General features: G+C 36.7%; 1 protein-coding gene across 1 annotated transcript in view; it reads left to right on the forward strand.

Annotated features, from left to right (window-relative positions):
* TRDN (triadin) overlaps positions 1–20,853 on the forward strand; it is a 297,181-nt gene that overhangs the window by 88,205 nt on the left and 188,123 nt on the right. The window contains 1 exon segment of the mRNA XM_044238841.1: positions 12,504–12,585. Within this exon segment, the coding sequence (XP_044094776.1) occupies positions 12,504–12,585 (82 nt within the window).

Here is a 20,853-nt window from a genome sequence, read left to right on the forward strand (position 1 = left end):
GAGGAAAAAGAAGAAGAAGAAGGAGGAGGAGGAGGAGGAGGGGAGGGGAGGAGGAAAAGAAGAAGAAGGAGAAGAAGAAAGAGGAGGAGGAGGAAGAGGAGGAGGAGGAGAAGGAGAAGGATAAGAATAAGAATAAGAATAAGAATAAGAATTAGAAGAATTAGAAGAAGGAGAAAGAAGATTTCCCACAAGTGGAGGAAAAGGGTAGGACGTCACAATATCCCTTCCTTTTGGCAAGTCTTGTGTGGTGTGGAAATAGCTAAACAGGCTGGTTGAAAAGTGCCAAATTGATTTTATTTTAGATGAATGAGATCCCTGCATAAAAGAAAAACAACACTGTTTGTTCATTGTTTGTTTGTTTGTTTGTTTTTTCAAATGCCTTGCAATAGCTTAAAAAAGAAGCTCTCTGCATTTGAGGATATGAGGAAAGGAAAATCACAAAGAGCCTTGGTTGACATGGCTTACCTAGAGTCGAAGAAAAGCTCAGTCATACTTATACTTTCCTGCAGCTACCTACCCTTAAAGGATTTTTTAGGATGATCAGAGATGATGATGATGATGATATTGATGAAGACAATGGAAAGATTTACCACTTGCCAAATCCTCATGCTATTCCAGGCCAGGGGTTGTGTTAAACTCTGGACATGGATCATCTCGTTGAGTTCTCATCAGAACTTGGAGCAACAGGAGAATTGTAAATATATTTTAAAATGGGGGTCACTGCCTGTTAGGTCTCCCCTCCCCCTTCATTCTGTTTTCTAAGAGTTATAATTTAAGAAAAACTCACAATGTCTTTTCTCATATAATGCAAATTTGACATGCACTCCTAAATGTTTTCAGTACAACTGCCAAAGAAAGCAAACGATCTGCTGGTAACTTTTATATGTCATTATTGTTTGGTCAATGAAAGGAATCTGGTTTGGAAACCCCAGGCAGAGGGCACTGGGACTTCACACCTAAGAGAACAAATAGCTTTTCACCAAAATTACTGAAGGAATCTTGGATATGGTTTATTTTTAAATTTCCTGGGATTCTATTAAGTTGGCCATAGACCTGATAAAATATCACACAGCTCCATGATTAGATTTTTAGGCGTATTTTATTCTTAATGGTTAGAATGACTGCAAATTGAGATAGAGGAGAACATAGAATAAACTTATTTCTAAGGTTGTAGGTGGGTCCTTAAGTTATCAAGAATGAAAACAACAGATTCGAGCAGTTTAGGAATTGATTTAGCAATCAACTGTGCCAGCTGCTTTCTGTCAATAACCTCTTTGGTAGAATCCTAAAGTCAAACAACCAGAAAAGACAGGAGACAGAAGGAGCCATTATTTGTTCTTCCTGTTTAGACAGTCTACAAAAATGTCAAGCCTCCTATCTCTTAAGAAGTGAATTGGTTATTCTACTTGTAAATTATTTTAATATGATCTATAAGTGTAATGATTTTGTCTTGGGAGCCATCTTTTCTCTCATTTCCCCATTTTTCTGGTTACTCATATTCCCAATGATCAATAATTTGGTGTGACTTGATTTTCCATCTTTGAGTAAATCTCTAAAGTGTGTTCAATCTCTAAAAAACAATACTGAATATAAACCCTGAACTATTACACTTAGACTTGAGAGCTATGGCACATTAAATGTACTCATATTTAGATACAGGCTATGTTATGATTACCTGGTTGGTAAACAATAACCTTATTAGAACTGATTCTTTTGTATTAACAACAATGTCCAGTTCAATTAAATGAACAATAGCCCATTATTTGTTTGTATGTTAATATGTGAGGGAGGAAACATGCGTAGTGATATAAATGAAACTCAATTTGATTTTAATTCAAAATTGAGATTTTGTGAGATTTATTATTGAGATGTTGTGATTTATCTCAAAAACTATGCATTTTTAGTTCTTCTCAATTACATTTTTTTTTAAAGATTTTATTTATTTATTTGACAGACAGAGATTACAAGTAGGCAGAGAAGTAGGCAGAGAGAGAGGAAGGGAAGCAGGCCCCCTGCTGAGCAGAGAGCCCGATGTGGGACTCGATCTCAGGACCCTGAGATCATGACCTGAGCCGAAGGCAGCGGCTTAACCCACTGAGCCACCCAGGCGCCCCTCAATTACGTTTTTAAAATTCACACATAAATATCACATTTTAAATATTTACCATGGAAAAAGGTTGATTTTTTAAAATTAACTAAGCATATAGTTTATTCAGATCTTTTTAATATTTTTTCAGTTTTCCTGAGATAATTGACATATTATACTAATTTTAAGTATATAACATGATGATTTGCTCTGTGTATATATTGTGAAATGATTACCACAATAAGTTAACATCCATTTTCTCACATAATTACAATTCTTTTTCCTATGATGCAAACACTTAAGATCTAATCTCTTAGCAATTTATAGGCAATATTATAGTCACCATGCTCTATGTAACATTCCTGGGACTTATTTATTTTATAATTAGAAAGCTTGTACTTTTAGGTTTTCCTCCCTCCTTTCACCCACCCTCCAACCCCTCCACCTCTGGCAACCACCAATTTGTTCTCTGTATCTATAAATTCTGTAAGTTTAGATTGCATATGTGAGATCATATGGTATTTGTCTTTCTCTGTCTGGTTTATTCCACTTAGCATAACAGCCTCCAGATCAGTCCATATTGCTGAAAATGGCAGAATTTTCTTCTTTTTATGACTGAATAATATTCCATTCTATTTCTATAGATGATAGATGGATAGATAAATAGATTCCAGTTCCAGTATATACATATACCATATTTTCTCTATCCATTCATCCATTGATGGATAGTTGGACAGTTTCCATATGTTAGTTATTGTAAACAATAGTGCTAAAAGTTGATTTCTAGTAAGGTGAGCCCATTTTTATTCTATAGCTTCTCCAACTACTCAACACCTTAGAAAGTAGGCATCCCCATTTTGGTAAAGAATGTTAGATATTTTTGACATTGGAAAATAGCATCTCAGAGACCTAACTTGAATTCATTATAACTTTGAATATTGAGTTAACATAGCCAATGGTTAAAAACGTATATTATTTGTGCTTTCAGTCTTTTCAAATGAATAAGACTTAAAATGTCCATTATAATATCATTTTATTATAAGACAGAGGACTGCATTTAAGATGTTTTTTTAATTCTTATAAAATGATATCATTGACTATATATACTATTACAACATAATTGCCCATAATTAATTTAAATTATTGAGCACTTACTATTATTCTAAATGTTGTTATATATTTTACTCATTCTTTCTATACTATTTCTAAAATAAATGCAAAACACAAAGACGACATGCTGCTGGGCAAAGAGCAGCACAGACAATTTCTAAGTCGCTTCGGTGAATTTAACAAGTTGTTCAACTTTAGACTTCAATGTTTGGCACTAAAACACCGTTCATGTTACATCTATAGGTACAGAGATATTTGGGCTGAAAAATACCTCAATGGATAATCTATATAGTATTCTTTCCACCTAAGGGGACTTGCAGATATTCAGAATATATTGCAAGTAGTATTTCTTGACTAAACTACTTAATGAAGCTACATTTCCTCATCTTTGGGCTTTAGCTCACTTTTTCTCACGAGCCATGGTTAAACACATTAATGTATCACTTTCATGGAGAGATTGTTGTTCCATTCATAAATAGGTAAATATTCTCACAGAAAGAAAATGCTTTCGTCTGGAACTATGATTGATTTATAAATAAACAGATAGATAGATAAATAAATAAAATTTCATTATTTTGTTGGAAGTATTTTGTACTCAATCAAGAAATAAAAAAGCTATTCTTCAGTCTGTTCATATGCAAACATTCTAGAAAGAGTGTGAGAAAGTAGCATTTAGTGACATTACTGATTCACTCATTCCCTTAGTCATTCATTTTTCTCCTTTATTCATTTTCCCTTCCCAAGTATATATTGCTATTCTAGATTTTGTCCTTAAGTTGCACAAAGTCTAGTGAAGATTAGAAAAAAATGGGGAGGGGGGATGGGAAGGAAGAAAAACCCAAACTTGTAAATAAACAAACAATAAGCCTTGAGGATCAGAAGGTAAAGTGTATCCTGGCTGCTCTGGGAATGTGTAGAGCTGGGAGGGGCGTGCATAGAAGAGAAACAAGGGAGGTGATAATACAGCCAAGTTCTGAGGAATCACCAGAATAAGCCCAGTTCTAGGGAGTTTCATCACTGAGAATTTACAATCCCAGAGATATTTGATTAGATAACAAGTAGGATATTTGCATTCTAAGTGCGTGAGTGCATTCCAAGTTTTTATTTCTTCTCATTGAGACTGCAGTCCATCTAACTTGCCTCATTAATCTCTTTCCCTCCCAGCTTTGACCTTTGCACTTAAAGAAAAACATATAATTCATTTTACCCTTTTGTCTCCTTCTTCCTTCTTTACTCTCTGCCCCTTGGTTGACTTTGCTTGCAAATATGATTTGCTGTGGATTTCAAAGACTTATGCTTTGGATAATTAGAAGAATTAAGAAAAGTGAGGAAACAGTAATTCTGAAAATTCTGAAAGCCTCTTACTTTTAAAGTCTATCTAGAATTGTGGAAATGAGGTTAGGTTACCAAAAAGATTGATTTAAGTAGTGAGTCTTTTTGATGGGCCCCTGAGGTCAATTCAGCATCTAATTAAGCTTAAACATAGCATGACCACTGAAGAAAACTATAAAACTCTTCATAGTATGAAATAAATACTTACAGATCTTTCGAGGGTTATGAATCATTGATGATAAAAGATGAGATAATTGACATTTATCTTAGCCTTCTGAATAGATAGTAAATAAATAGAAAAAATAAAAGGAGTGGGAAAAAACCTTAATCTTAAATTGGATCTCCTCTCAATGCATGATTTTGTTAAGCTATTTACACTTCCAGGGACCATTTTTTGCCACCTGAAAAACCAGGGTGTTGGAATAGTTGATTTCAAAGGTCTCTCCTACATTCCAAAATTCTATGATCATGCTTCTGTGCCCCTGTTTTCGTTAGGTCCCAAACATCAAGTATTCCATCATAATCAAGGTATAAGGATAAATAGAACAGTGATATGATCTTGAATCTTATTTCCTTTCTTTAGTTGACTGTTCCATGGAAAATCATTTCTACTTCATAAATTGGAGATGAAGAGGAAAAAAACACTTATATTACCTTTATCATTTTTAATCAAAAGAATGTATAAAATATGCATTTGGCTACTATTCCATGCTTTCCATCAAAGTGAATATGCAAATATATAACACATGGAAATATTAGGGAAGCTTTTCATCAGGATGCAAAGAAACCTTTCCAGTAGAAACATTTTGGCCTGAAGGAAGTTCTTTGATCTAAAAAGTTGAAGCTTTTGGTGTTTTAAAACCCTTATAGTAGTGTTGTTTAGCCAATTTTTACTAGATAATCCATTGCTTAAAACTTTTCTAAAATCATAAAAAAAACCTTGATAATTAATTACCAATGAGATATATTATTGGAATGACCCAATAAAGTAACTATGGCTTCTACTTCAGTGTCCTCTACACAAGACCTCTGGCAAAACCGAAAACTATATAATCCAAGTGACAACGATAAGCAGTTAGTCCATAAACCGCACCTAGCTGGGTAAATGGAAAATTCCTTGCCCTTATCTGGATGTTCTTATTTGTTCCCAGAAGCTCAAGTGAAATGATTTCTTTCCCTCACTTCCTACCTTAAATTCATTTAATAGTCCAGTTGGGTTATGACAAAATGTACTCTGAATCCATCGACTTACCTATAGCTTCTGTGTTTTTCATTGATCATATATTAAAAAACACCATCCACTACTCAGAATAGCATTCCTTATTACTCTTTATTGATATGTTTTTGATAGGATACTTATTTGTATCTTACTTACTTATTTAGTATTTTTTTGCCTGTCCACTAGAATCTCAGCCCCGCGAAATGGGTGATGTTCACTGCTATAACTCCATATCCAAAGAAACTGCCTGGTACTCCGTAGGCGTTCAATAAATACTAGTTGCATAAATGATAGAACCTCAACCCAACTAATCCAAACCCATGTCACTTCCTCACTTGAGTTATTTCAATAGTCTCTTCCTGATCTCTTGCTGCCTGTCATATCCTTTTCTCTACATTGTTTTTGTTCATGTAACAGTCAGTAATCTTTTAAAAATCTACATGCCTTGCTAAAGCCCTAAAAAAGCTTACCATTGCCCTTAGGACAAATCCAAACTCACCAGAACAGCCTAGAAGACTCTGATATGAGCTTGTCTCTGTTCTCCATCACCAATGACCTTTAAGCAAGGCAGCCTGGTCCCTAGCTTAGGTTTTTTTGTTTTGCTTTATCATGTCAAGAAACCTTTTATCAGAGACCTTCCTGAAGTTTGCTCCATTGTATTTAAGTCAGAGCTGCAGTGTGTTCCGCTTGGAGGCAGGGCCACTTCCTATATTATGCATTTGCATAATTTGTATGCTTACACATAGACCCCCATTCTGATTCCCCTACCCTAAGACTGCAGGCCCTGGACTGGAGCTGCAACTGCCCAGGAAAGAGCTGTCTCTTAACTTTGCACTGAGTAGGTTTTCCTGGCCAAACCTTGCTGTGATAGACCGCATGCGCTCAAAAAGCATGCATTTTTCTATTCTGCACAAAGCTCCATAGGTTAGCGAAATCCAGTTTCACGGTAGCCCCGCTCTTCCTTTTCTGTCCACTTTAGCATGATCTCTTTCCCCAAGGCATAGTCTGATTCACCACTCTGTTTTGATATCTCTACATTCCTGAGATTGGGAATTATCGGCCTTGCTTGTGTTTTGCCCTTCTCCCTCCATCTCTGCCACACTATGCTCCTTAACAGCAGGGTCTATGTCTTTTCACTGTGCTCCCCCAGTGATTTCATTTGTGCTATGATGCCCATGAATACTCACAAAAACCCAGCTGGAACAGAGATGATTGTTCTCTAAGTCCTTGAAACAACTGAGACCCAAGTTAAGTGATAATTAGCCCTGAGTACCCCCCTCCACAAGATCACATACAAGGGAGGCAAAGTAGCTCTGCAGAATTTAGCAGTTCATGAGTGGCAGGTATAAAGATACCAAATTGGAGTAAACACCTCCTTGATCCACCCACCTCATACGAACTCCTGAACTTTTTCAGGTGGTTCTTTGCTGCTGAGAGCCTCATTTCATGGGCAAATTCACAAACCTGGGATTATTATACAAATGGTCTAAAATTTTTGTTTTAACAGATGGGGTGGGGAAAGGGAGGGATGGTTGACACCCCCAATCCTTCAGATCCCCCTCCCAAAACTAAGGCAAGGGAAAGACACTCGGTAAGGAGACTTGAAGATCAAAACGTCCCTATTTTAATAAAGGAATTAGCACAATCACATGCCTCAGACTAAGATATAAAACTATATTTAATTTTACTATTTGTTCAATTCCAAACTTTAAAAATGGTATTCCACATGTTATAAAAATACTCAAAGAACATTGTGCAATGCATACAACTAATATTATTGCTTTAGCAAATTTAACCATCATTTTCCTACTAAATTCAGAACTCCCCACTTCCTTGTTAGTCATAGATTCACAACTGATTTTTATGAAACTGAAAGAATGAATAAGAATCTATAATTATGTTATACAGTGTATTTTTTAAAAATGTAAGTGAATTTTAACTCAATGGCCACTTATTAAAATGACACCTTCTCTATCCCAGAATCTATCACCATTCATTGTTGGCAGTACAGAGGCCTTTCTTTTTTTTTTTTTTTTATTTTTATTTTTTTTATTTTTTTTTCCCAATTTATTTATTTTCAGAAAAACAGTATTCATTATTTTTTCACCACACCCAGTGCTCCATGCAAGCTGTGCCCTCTATAATACCCACCACCTGGTACCCCAACCTCCCACCCCCCCGCCACTTCAAACCCCTCAGACTGTTTTTCAGAGTCCATAGTCTCTCATGGTTCACCTCCCCTTCCAATTTACCCAAATTCCCTACTACTCTCTAACGCCCCTTGTCCTCCATGCTATTGGTTATGCTCCACAAATGAGTGAAACCATATGATAATTGACTCTCTCTGCTTGACTGATTTCACTCAGCATAATCTCTTCCAGTCCCGTCCATGTTGCTACAAAAGTTGGATATTCGTCCTTTCTGATGGAGGCATAATACTCCATAGTGTATATGGACCACATCTTCCTTATCCATTCATCCGTTGAAGGGCATCTTGGTTCTTTCCATAGTTTGGCGACTGTGGCCATTGCTGCTATAAACATTGGGGTACAGATGGCCCTTCTTTTCACGACATCTGTATCTTTGGGGTAAATACCCAGGAGTGCAATTGCAGGGTCGTAGGGAAGCTCTATTTTTAATTTCTTGAGGAATCTCCACACTGTTCTCCAAAGAGGCTGCACCAACTTGCATTCCCACCAACAGTGTAAGAGGGTTCCCCTTTCTCCACATCCTCTCCAACACATGTTGTTTCCTGTTTTGTTAATTTTGGCCATTCTAACTGGTGTAAGGTGATATCTCAATGTGGTTTTAATTTGAATCTCCCTGAGGGCTAATGATGATGAGCATTTTTTCATGTGTCTGATAGCCATTTGTATTTCTTGATTGGAGAAGTGTCTGTTCATATCTTCTGCCCATTTTTTGATGGTACAGAGGCCTTTCTAAGAGTCTATGATCTTCTGGATGTACTCAGTATCTCCAGGAGAATGTAATAGTGGCCTTAGGAATTAAATATCTATCAGGCATTAGAGGAAAACATTTCCTCAACATTTGTTTCAAGATTTAGGGGATAGGCTTTAGTTGTATAGAAATGTTGTGGGGAATATCCTTTGATAAAGAAGCCAGTCGAATTAAATTTTAGTATAGTGCATTGTTTTTTACCTCATGTTATCTGAATTCAGTTCCTAGCCTCCTGCTTGACTTGAGATTCTGAGTAATTCCACTCATCGTTTCTAGCAGTGTAAAGAAAACATTGGTAACTTAGATCATTAGAAGGAATGCACACTGCCTACTATCCTCAGTGGAATTTGACTAAACCAAAATAATCAAATTGACTTGTGTGAGAAAAGACTCAGAACAATACAATATTGGCAGCTTACAAATGTGCCATTCAGGTATTATGGAAATAGCCCAGCCCAAATCACTCAAGAAACAAAAATAAAGCCAATTCACTGTGTTCGAATGTCAGAGGGATTTTCAGGTAATAAATAGCTTGTAAAATGAAGGACACCTTTATAGAGTTCTAACATAAATTTCAGCAACCTAAATTGTTCCTTCAGAGAGTAACAGTCCTTAGGAATTCCAAAGGAATATATTCCTAATAAAATTATAAGCTTCTTTCCTATAAATGAGTTCTATTTCTTTCATGTTTAATTTTATCTGTTGTTATGTTTTTGTTTATGTACTGCAAAGTCTGTTTCAAGTCCTCTTGTGTAATTAGATGGGATATAATTATAAATTCATTATTGAAAAAAATAGTGTTTTGAGTATTTACTATGTGTTAGAAGCTGCATCACTTAATCCCTATAACAGCACTAAAAACTCTCCTCATTTTATAAAGGCCCTAAACTGAGGTTTGGATACTTAAGAAGATTTTCAAGTTTATCCAGACTTTAAGTGATAAAGCTGAAACTCTCACATATACAAACCCTCACCATTTGACTTTAAACATAGTCTTTATACTAAACAGCACTCTTTATTATAAGATTCTATTATTAGTATAACATTATATTAGCATAACTTATCATATATTATTCATACATAAAATGGTCTCTGATTTCAATAATATTCTCTGACATTATTTGAACCTAAAAGAAGATTTTTCAGTCAGGCGTCAGGCTCAAGGATGACGTATCTCATTTGTTACGGTGCTCCCTACCACAATAGACATTTGGTCTGAACTGATAATTGCCCTGCCAAGGTGACAGAGCTGTCACTATGAGGCAAGAAGACTTCTGGCTTTTTCTTTCTCTTTCTTTGATCCTGCTTCCCGGCTGTGTCCATTGCCTCACAGTGATACAATCAGCCATCACAGGGAGCATACTATAGTTGATCACAGTCATAGAGAATTTCTGTTATAGACTAGATATTACACTTTCTGCTGCAGAAAGCACCAGAAAGTTTGTTTGTTTTGAGAGTCCTCCATACTTTAGCACCCATGCCTTGTTTTCACCAGATTCTCTCTGTGTGGAATCTCTTCCTCTCCTCATTTTGTCACCAGCAAACCCGGGTCAAGTCTTTAATACAGGTCACAGTTGATTTTCTCCAGGGGTCTTTCTGCAACATCCTCTCTGTATGTATTATTTCCCCTCATCACACTGTAGTAGAGCGATCTATTATCATGATCTAAGTCTATTTTAGTCAGTGTATTAGAAACCTCTTGAAGGCAGAGCTGGAGTTTAATGGTTTTGGTATTGGCACATAAGAAGGGCTCACGAAAATGTTTTTAAAATAAAATAATGACTTTATGGTTCCTCCAGGAAAATCTAAAAATATATTAGAGTATAAATTATGAATAATTCCCCTGGAAAGAATTTTGTTTTGAAATAAATTTCTAAAAAGCTTATCAACACTATAAAGGATTGTGATTTTTCCATCATCACTGTTCATGAAAGTATATGACAGGGTAAAGCTATCTAGATTGAACAGGAACCATTCTATGAAGATATTTTTGAAAACCTCAGTATTTGGAATAATTGATTTATATTCATGGTCACTTGTATTTTAAGCTTTAGTCATTTAGTTAACTCCTTTCTAAATCTAGATTATCTCTAAATTTAAGAGCTACAATATATCAACCCACCTTAGAAATAGTTTCTCAAGAACAGCTCTCAAGCAAGACTTGGGAATGGGTATTTACAAGTATATATCCCTTTGACTTTAACAGAAGGTGGAGACTCAGTGTGGAAGCTTCATGCATCTGTCCCACCCGTAGTCACGGACCCCTTTGTCATAGATGACCCTTTTCTGGCCTTAGCAGTCTGAAAGCAGCTTTAAGCACCTCAAATCTGGAGCCTCCATGGAAATTCAGCTCCACTTCTTAGTTGCTGAATGGCCTGAAAACCTGTTCACTTTAGTTTTCAAACGGTAAAGTGAAAATACACCTACATCCTAAGGAGCTTGTGAAGATTAAATAACCTAATATATCAAAACTGATTGTGATGGTTCTAAGCATAAAGTGAGCAGTGTATAAATGTTAGCTAGGAAGAATCATGGAAATCAAATTTTTTTTAGAGTGCCCAGCCTCACCTTTTCTTTGTGCAATGAAAGAGGAACTTGCATGTTGCAATTTGTTTCTGTCAAATCTTTGCTCTTGGGAGGAAAAAAAAATTGACGATAATATGGATTGATACTTTTCTAGGCCTGCATGCTATGAACGATGTCCTTTTATGCATACTTGAACATGCTCAGAAATCACCCTGGATAGGTCTAACAACAAGGAAATTCTCTAAAGAGTGGAGACTAACCTCTGTGTGGCGTGAGGGCTCGGGCTGCTTCCCTTCTCACCAGTACAGAACGTGGCGTGTGTGCCTATCCAAATACTCTGCTTGCTAATCCACAACCCGCCAGAGCAAACTAATTTTGACAAATTCTAAAAAAGGAAAACTTCCAGTAAGCAGGCAGGTCTGCTGACATTTGGTAATATCTAGTTGTCAGTGAGATTTCTAGAAGGTACACATACCCACGTCAATTCCTGGATTTAAAAGAAACACAGGGCAGAAGTTTCTGGAATGAAAATTAATGATAAAACATTTTGCAAGCATTTCATAGGGGATCATATGTTAGTTAATGTTTACAGTTCATGGCCTGGATGGTTTTGGTTAATTAAAGAAGTCACTTGGGATAAGGAAGCACTCAGAAATGACTGTGGGTTTTTATACAGTTTATAATAAGTCCAGAGACTTGAGAGAGCCTTTCAAGACTCTATAAAACTGAATATATTTTCCCTTTGGCCCATTATTTACTTAACTGCAGGTCATTTACTTTGGCAGGAGAAAATGTACCTGTTCAATATCAAAAGGCCCATGAATTTTAACCTTCTTTTATTACCCTATTATATCATTTGAGAATTTTTAGTTAAATGAAAAAATGGTGATTTCTCTCTATATTAGGAGTCTTCTCAGCTTCTGTGATTTTTAGTTTCCATAATTTAAAGTTCATATTGAAAATAAATTGCTTTATTTGATTGCATGTAGATTTTCCATTAATGAAGTCCAGTAGATATATTTAACATTATATATACATCTATGAAAAGTAATATATTCAGAAATGGGTCTGAAGATAATGGAATCTGTGTATGTATCCACTTAAAGATCTCACCTAATAACACTTTTCTTATTGCATAATAATATGAATTTATACTTTGGAATATGAATTATGTATGTTGGAAACAGATCTAGCTATTTTGGTCATGGATATTAAATTTGTTAATACCTTTTTTTTTTCCCCCCAATACCTACTCCTACATTGTGTGCAAAGGCCAAAGCCCAGCCTTACCACCTCCATTACGAACAGAACAAGTTTCCAGACCCACTCTGGCATCACCTCCTCTGGAAGGCAAGTATTTTATTTTTCCTAAGGTCTTCTCTATTGTAGATAAAATAGAATGTAGAGAAATAAAACAAAACAGTAACAGCAGGAACAACAAAATCCATATTTTCTCAAGTAGTTTTAGTATGTCTTAGCTGCAGGTTACTTTTCTTAAAATTACAACTTGTTGCTTTTTGGAAAACCAAAAATTTCCTCTTCAGATTTTATATTGGTAACTATCAGCTTCCAGAGGGATGGCCAGTTTCATACTCTGGAAACCAAAGCAGAAAGTACAGAGACAAATGGATAAGGATATGCCTTGCAATTCTTGAACTTTTACCACAACTTGACCAATTTTAGCGTCTTAAGACTCTGGTGCCAGTATTTCTGGGTTTGAATCTGAATTTGATCTCTGATCATTTGAGTAAATTTTTTGAAGTTACTTGAATTCACTCTTCATGAGTTTTATCATCTATAAGATGGGGCAAGATAGTACTCACCTCACAGAGTCAGTGTGAGGATAAAATGGTGTGTGTGTGTGTGTGTGTGTGTGTGTACCAGTCAGTTTACAAGTGCTTTATAAAATTAGTAGCTAATACTACCACTCGTAAGTTGTTCTTCAAAATACAATGCTTCAGGACTGGCAAAATTAGAAGAGGGAAATGTCACCATAATTAATTTTGCTAGAAGTTCAAAATCATTTGTCTTTACTTATTCATCCAACTATAATTTATTAAATCCCAACAATGAGATCACATCAGGCATTGCCTAAAGTACTGGGGATTCAGAGTACAATAAAAAATAGTTCCTGTCCTACTAAGACTCAGTTTACAGACATAAAATTAAAAGTAATTAAAGAGGAGCCAGATATAAAACACAAGGAATCAAAGCCCAGTGCACCATTTGTGTTTTGCAAGAGTACAGATAGAGGTCTCCTTCACACCCTCCTAGCATCCTTTCCACTCACTCCCAGCTCTGTCAAACCTGAAAGGGACACCACCCTGCTTGTCCAAATTCTAACCCCATCTAGCAAACAGCCTCTCTTTGGTCTCCTTCTGAGACTAGAAGTTTCATTTAGCAGGAGGCCCAAACAGTCACTGGCAACAGAGAAAGAACTGTCTGAGGGAAGAAAATTCAGGATCTGGAGTAGGATCTGGAGTGTAAGAGAGAAAAAAACCCAGGTGGCCACACCCTATTGCCCCCACAGACTCCTAGACCCAGGGCAAGGTGTAGCCAGAGGAGTATAAAGCACGCAGCTTGCACAAGGTGTCCTGGTTGCTGGCTTCTAAGAGGTGCAGTGATTACACGATGTAATAAGAACCAAAAATTAAGTCCCCAGACCCCATTCCCAAATGAGCATTGTGGAAGCTTAGAGAAAGGAAGCTTAGAGAAAGCACTGTGGCATAGCCCTTCCTGGAAGAGGTGAAGAGGACTCCAGGAAAAGCTTCTCTACAGAGGTCACTATGGAGCTAAAGTCTCAAGAAGAGGGAAGAATGAGCAAGGAAGGCAAGAATATTACCAATAAAGAATTGGCATATCCAAAGGCATGGAGATGGGAAAGGAAGGCATTTGGTCCAGAGGAGCAGAAGTAGCTCAGCATGGAGAGAAAGAAGACATGGAGAGGGTCTGGGACAGCTCATAGAAAGGCATGCAAAAGACAGCTTGTGATGTGCCTTGTAGCTCAGCCTTGGATTTATTTGTATCTTAAAGTTCTTATTATAGAACACTGAATAGTAAGGTAAACCTGCAATATACTCAGCCTGCAGATACACTTACCAACATTTTCTATTCTGGTCTATCCAAACTTTCTCTTCTTTCCTTTCTTTCTTCCTTTTTTTCTCATTGTGTTTGTATTTCTTTTGCAAATATCTAAAATTGTGCTATTTCACCAAGCTAAGGAATTTGTATTTCCTTTTAAAATTTTCGAGACATGGTTCAAAATTTGAAAGTTACAGAAATGATATAGGATAGAAAATCTCCTGCCTGGCCCTATGCAACAACTACCCAGTTGTTTTTATAGGAAACTGATGTTCTTTCCTCCAGAGAGAGTCTGTGCATATACAAACATAAATATTTCCTCCTCAGCTAAGAGATTTTAATTTTTTTCTATAGAAGACAAGGAATTCCCTATGGATGGGATAGACAGGCTCATTTTAAAAGATCAGTTCGGCTGCCAGCCTGCTGGATTAGAGAGGTGACATGAGATTGGCTACAGACACTTGAGAAGAGAAAATAGAAAATTTGCAAGTTGCAAAGCAGGAACTAAACTGGTGTAATGGATGGAGAAAGCAGATAAATGAGAAAAGTATATGGAAAAGGAACCAGTCGGTGAAAGTATCTGATTAATTTAGATGCTGAGATACAACAAGTGATAAGAAGGACTCCAGCTTTCTGAATTAGATATCCAGGTAGACAGAAACGCCATTCACTGAGACAAGAAACCACTGAAATAAAACAGGCCTGGGGAGGAGAAACAGGAAGGTGGTGGATTCAGGACAGATGGGGACAGGACAGTTTCCTATGAGACATCCAGGTAGAATTACTGAGCAGGCCAGTCTAAATTGGCATATGGAACACAAGAAAATATTATATGGCTGTTATCTGAAATTATATATATCAAATATAATAACATATATGTAACCTGTCCTCTCCTCTATAATTTGTGTATCTTCTATCCCCCAAACCTCATTCCCAAATGAATATCCAGTAATGAAAAAGAAATGTCTGAGAAGTTAGTCCATGTCATGTATCCTACAAACCTCTCTTATGAAGGGGACCCAGGCATTATTGGTCATTTCTTGCTTCTTAGAGAGATGGTGGGAACTCTGTGTCTTTAAAAACAGTATAGTAATTGATAGCCCGTGCTCTGGAATCACACATACCTGGATCCCAATTCTGGTTCTGCTGTTTACTTATCTGGATGAACTTAAATGTGATAACTATAGTTTCAGCCTCTTTATTGATGAAATTCTGACACTCGTATTACCTATCACAGAGAGGTATTGTACAGACAGAATAAAACTATAATGACTGCAGTTTTTATTATTGTGTTTGATATTGGTGAACTTAGGAAGTTCTCTTTCTATTGCATGTTATTGACTTAACGCAACCTTCCACAAACAGTAGTTTGCAGATCACTAGCACCAAAATCAACTATGAAGCTTGTTAAAAATTCGTATTCCCACCATAGCTTAGATCTAGTGAATCAGATTCTTGGCAATTCGGAGAGGAAGAAAAAAATCTCTATTTTTAACAAGGTCCTCAACTGAGTCTTGAACACGTTAAATTCAGAGAAACTTTGGTTTATGCCCATGTACAAAAAAGCCTTACAGATTCAGCCAATGTTTTATACCAGACACCTGAATTTGGTAGCCTGTTCCAAATAGTCTTTTCTCCAGTTTATCTAAATTAAATTAAAATAATTAAGCTAAACTCAAATAAATAAGTACACTTTAATTTTAATAATGCATAATTTACTTAATAATTAATGATTTAAATATAAATAAATAAAATTTAATCTGAATGCCTTGGTGGGAGATGCATTATCCAATTGACGACAAACCCAATGATCCTTTTTGGCTATATATTTATGCTTCACATAACCAACAGCCAGGGAAGAATTTCGGTAGTTGGGCAGGCGATGTTTTCCTTAGGTCAGCATGTTCTATGCACTTTCTGGCCAGATCCTGACCAAGTCACACCTGTAGCTCTGCTCTCTTCAACTCACATTTACTTAGAATATTGTGTTTTCTGTACTTATATGCATTTTACACTTGATATTTCAAAACCCTGTAATGTAGACATTATTAACAATGAACAAAGGTAGGCTTGGAGTTTATTTATTCATGCTAAGTTAGTAAATAGCGGGTCTGAGATTTCAGCCCTGAATTTCTAGTTCTCTGCCCAAGGCTCTTTCTATTATATTACTATGCGGACATCAGCGTTTAAGGATCCTACCTTCATGTCTTCTGAGACATGACTATTTCTAAAAATGCTTTTCTTTAGTATTAGTCACCTGAATGTCCTATAATTGGCCAGATGTCCTTCAGAATGGCTTAAATGCCTCTCATGGAGAAATTGTGACTGCTGCTTGTCTGAGAGAGAATAATAGTTTTCAAGCCAAGTACCTTAACATTCTAGAAAGACTTATAAGAGAGCAAGAGAAATGCCAGTGGGAATGGGGGGGAAAGGTTACATTATACTTACAGGTTATAAGAACCTACTGTATAGTACATAAAATATTTTTATTTGGCCAGCTACACAAATGTAATGAATTAGTAGTTGCAAATTTTAAATAAAAATCCCATGTCCTCTGTTAGTCAGTTCTATATCAGTATCCATCAAAAAAAGGAATTCACTTGGTCATTACAGATCACAATTTAATGTAAAGTACATGTAAAATCTTGCTCCAAGACTCCAAATCAGTAATAGCTCTTGAATATTTAAATAAGAGTCCAGGGCTAGTCCAAGGTTTGAAACTTTTGCCTCTGTCCCAAACTGCTACAGACACATTTTATTTGGCTCACAGAAATTTTTTATTTACTGACTTCAAGTGTGGTCCTCTTGACTAAGGGGCACTTCCTACTGTCTCCATCAACTTCCAGGCATCTGCTTGACCCATTTACTCACTTGGCTCCAGGAGCAATTTCTGTGTGGTAATTATGTGAAGATTGTTTCCTCTTGATATAACAATTTTTTAAATTCCTGATCAACCCTTAATGTCTTGGTCTGCAAGAGCTGCCAACACAAAACACCACAGATTGGATGACTTAAATGACAGGAACTTATTTTCTCACAGTCCAAGGTCAGAGTGCCATGATGGTTGGGTTCTGGAAAGAAACACCTTCCTGACTTGCAGATGTCTGCTTCTTACTATGTTCACATGGTGAAGAGGGAGCGCTGGTAGCTCTTCCTCTTAGAATGACACAGTTCTATGAGATCAGGGTTCCACTCTTAACACCTCATTAAAACTTAATTACTTTCTAAAGGTCAGATCTCCAATACGATCATACGTGGGTTAGGGTCTCAACATATGGATTTGAAGTAGACACAATTCAGTCCATAGTACTCAGTAATTTCTAAACCTAGTTATTAGCAAAGCAGCTTAAATGTTTACCTCATACAATCAGAGTTGTCGAAATATCTAAATGCTCAGTGGTTTGCATTTTGCTATCTATTGTATGTAGTTTCACACCAGTGTAAATTCCCAACTTGCATCATCTTTTATAAATGCTTGATATTGATAGGAATCAAATATTTTTTAAAGTCTTAACTCGCCTCAAATATAACTGACTCATCCTGAAAATAATAAAACAAAAGGAGTAATCTCATCACTGGCAACTACTCTATGTCATTTACCTAGCTGGTAAGCAGATTATTGTGAAAAAATTTTTAGAATCCAGCTGAGAGAGAGAGAAAGAGAGAGAAAGGGAGACATCAGACTCACATTTCATTTGGCATTTGGACTGTATAAGCTTATGTTACTGGAGATAATTTGACACAAAACTGACAAGTGACTCTCTCATTGCCCCAGTGTTCATAGGACAAGGGAGAGCCTATAAATAATAGTGTCACCTTAAGTTTCATTGGATTCTAATTCTGTTGTTGTTGCAAGATAGACATAAATCAAACAACTCCAATTCCCCAATTTGCGACAGATTTTGATAGATTATTCAAGTGTTTGACTCCATTTTATCTCCTACTAGAGGTTCATAAAACACCAAGTAGCAAATGTTTTGCCTATCAGTCTGTCACTTGGACAAGGATGTGTCATTTGTAAAGTGTGACACTTAGGTTTCCACTGTTATATTTAAAGAGTGATTTAATTTGACATTTCACCCTGGAAACCAATGCAATGTTTAAGTGGGTAACATAACAATATCGCAATATTACGAGGCTTTTGCTGGTACCTCCCTTCCATTCCCAGAGGAGTTTTCACACTGTGGACACGCACTGAGCAGCTTCCTGAGGAGGCCACGTTATCAGGCAGAGCTGAGCTCATGGGCTTCGTCAGGGTGTGCAGATGTGCTGCCCGCGACTTCATTAACATAATTGATTAGGAACTAGGACATATTTAGTATTAATCAAGCTGTTTTTAGTGAGGCTGATTATGCACAGTCCTTGATGCACTATTTTAGTCTGGAACTTCCTTAGGACTAAGTTGCAAGAAAATGGCATTATGAGAAAAAGGAACTTACTTGGGGCACTGAAGTGTGCTTTTTTTTTTTTTTTTTTTTTTTTTTCATACTTATTCTTTTTTTTTTTTTCCCAATTTATTTATTTTCAGAAAAACAGTATTCATTATTTTTTCACCACACCCAGTGCTCCATGCAAGCTGTGCCCTCTATAATACCCACCACCTGGTACCCCAACCTCCCACCCCCCCCGCCACTTCAAACCCCTCAGACTGTTTTTCAGAGTCCATAGTCTCTCATGGTTCACCTCCCCTTCCAATTTACCCAAATTCCCTACTACTCTCTAACGCCCCTTGTCCTCCATGCTATTGGTTATGCTCCACAAATGAGTGAAACCATATGATAATTGACTCTCTCTGCTTGACTGATTTCACTCAGCATAATCTCTTCCAGTCCCGTCCATGTTGCTACAAAAGTTGGATATTCGTCCTTTCTGATGGAGGCATAATACTCCATAGTGTATATGGACCACATCTTCCTTATCCATTCATCCGTTGAAGGGCATCTTGGTTCTTTCCATAGTTTGAGGTGTGCTTTTTGATTTGAGGAATGCAGATATAACAGGTCAAAATGTAGGAGCTTAAGCATACTCGGCATTTTTGTTTGTTTTCAAAAAGTAGAGCTTACGTATAGCGTGGATTATTAAGTGTGTTCACGGGACATTGGAAACAATTTGCAATTTTATCACTAACTTTTTTTTTTTTTAAAAGATTTTATTTATTTATTTGACAGAGAGAGATCACAAGTAGGCAGAGAGGCAGGCAGAGAGAGAGAGGAGGAAGCAGGCTCCCTGCTGAGCAGAGAGCCCGATGCGGGACTCGATCCCAGGACCCTGAGATCATGACCTGAGCCGAAGGCAGCGGCTTAACCCACTGAGCCACCCAGGCGCCCCTTATCACTAACTTTTGAAAAACCATGGACCTTGTTATGAGTAAAACTGCTTTCACATCTGTGAGACACTTAAAAACTTATTTGTGTGTTCATAGTACTTAAAACAAAGAAAATGAGTTTCTCACAGCACTCAACTTGTTCTTAGATATGTTGGTGTGCTTTATATTGGACTCTTTGTCTCATTCCTTGAGGTTGTATCTTGCTTTCCTTCAGTTCCACTCCTTTCCCTACATCACACGCTTCACACATGATAATGAAGTTTTGATTGCTTTAGATATTTGGGTATGAAGACTCATTGTGTTTTTCATCACTTGTTTCCTTTGACTCCTACTGTATTTTTTTAGAATATATTTGGCCATGGGAAATTGGCTACAATTACATTAAACAGATACCTAATAACCACCTTATGTAATCATTTTGGGCATTGTCAATCTGTATTTAATCATGGACATAATTTAAAAGGGACTAACTTAAATGTAATATGAATTTTCACATTCTTGCAAAAAAGTACTACGTTTTGTGACAGAATTCCCATGTCTGTTGGGAACTCCACTGGGGGTGAAAAGCCTTCAAGGTCTGAGAGTCACTATAGCTAACCACTTATTTCAGTAAGGGAGCTGATCTATTGAGTTCTTCCCCTGAATGAAATGGCAACTGTTATATTAACATGACAGGTTATTCTTACTTTTAGCGTGAGAGCCACTTTATCATCCAGTGTTTATCAGAACTGTATTTCTCTGGAAAGATTCGCCCCTCACTGCTCTCACACAGAATCCTCAGTGATTAAACAAATCCCCACCCCCCATCACCCAAAACAGCTGCTTCATAAAATCTTAGTATGAGCACAGTTACTAGATATGATCCCATTATTTTTTAATAATGAGAAAAGATTATTTTTCTTTCCCCCTATTTAACATGGACATCCCCCCCAAAATATCATGTTTTTTGTTGTCATTGCTCTCTGGAGAATAAAAGACTTCCACCCACATGGAATTACTGGACATTTAATGTAAAATTGCCACAACTTTCTATTGTGACAAATATGTGGACAGAAGAAGTTACATGATCTCTTGCTAAGAAGATATCTTCTTAAGTCACCTATTTTTTAATCAATTTTATTTACTTATTTGAGAGAGAGAGCAAGCACAAGCAGGGAGAGGGGCTTAGGGAGATGGAACGGGGGAGACAATCTCTAGCAGACTCCCCACTGAGTT

This window comes from Neovison vison, chromosome 1, assembly GCF_020171115.1.
Source record: "Neovison vison isolate M4711 chromosome 1, ASM_NN_V1, whole genome shotgun sequence".
Classification (NCBI taxonomy): Eukaryota; Metazoa; Chordata; class Mammalia; order Carnivora; family Mustelidae; genus Neogale; species Neogale vison.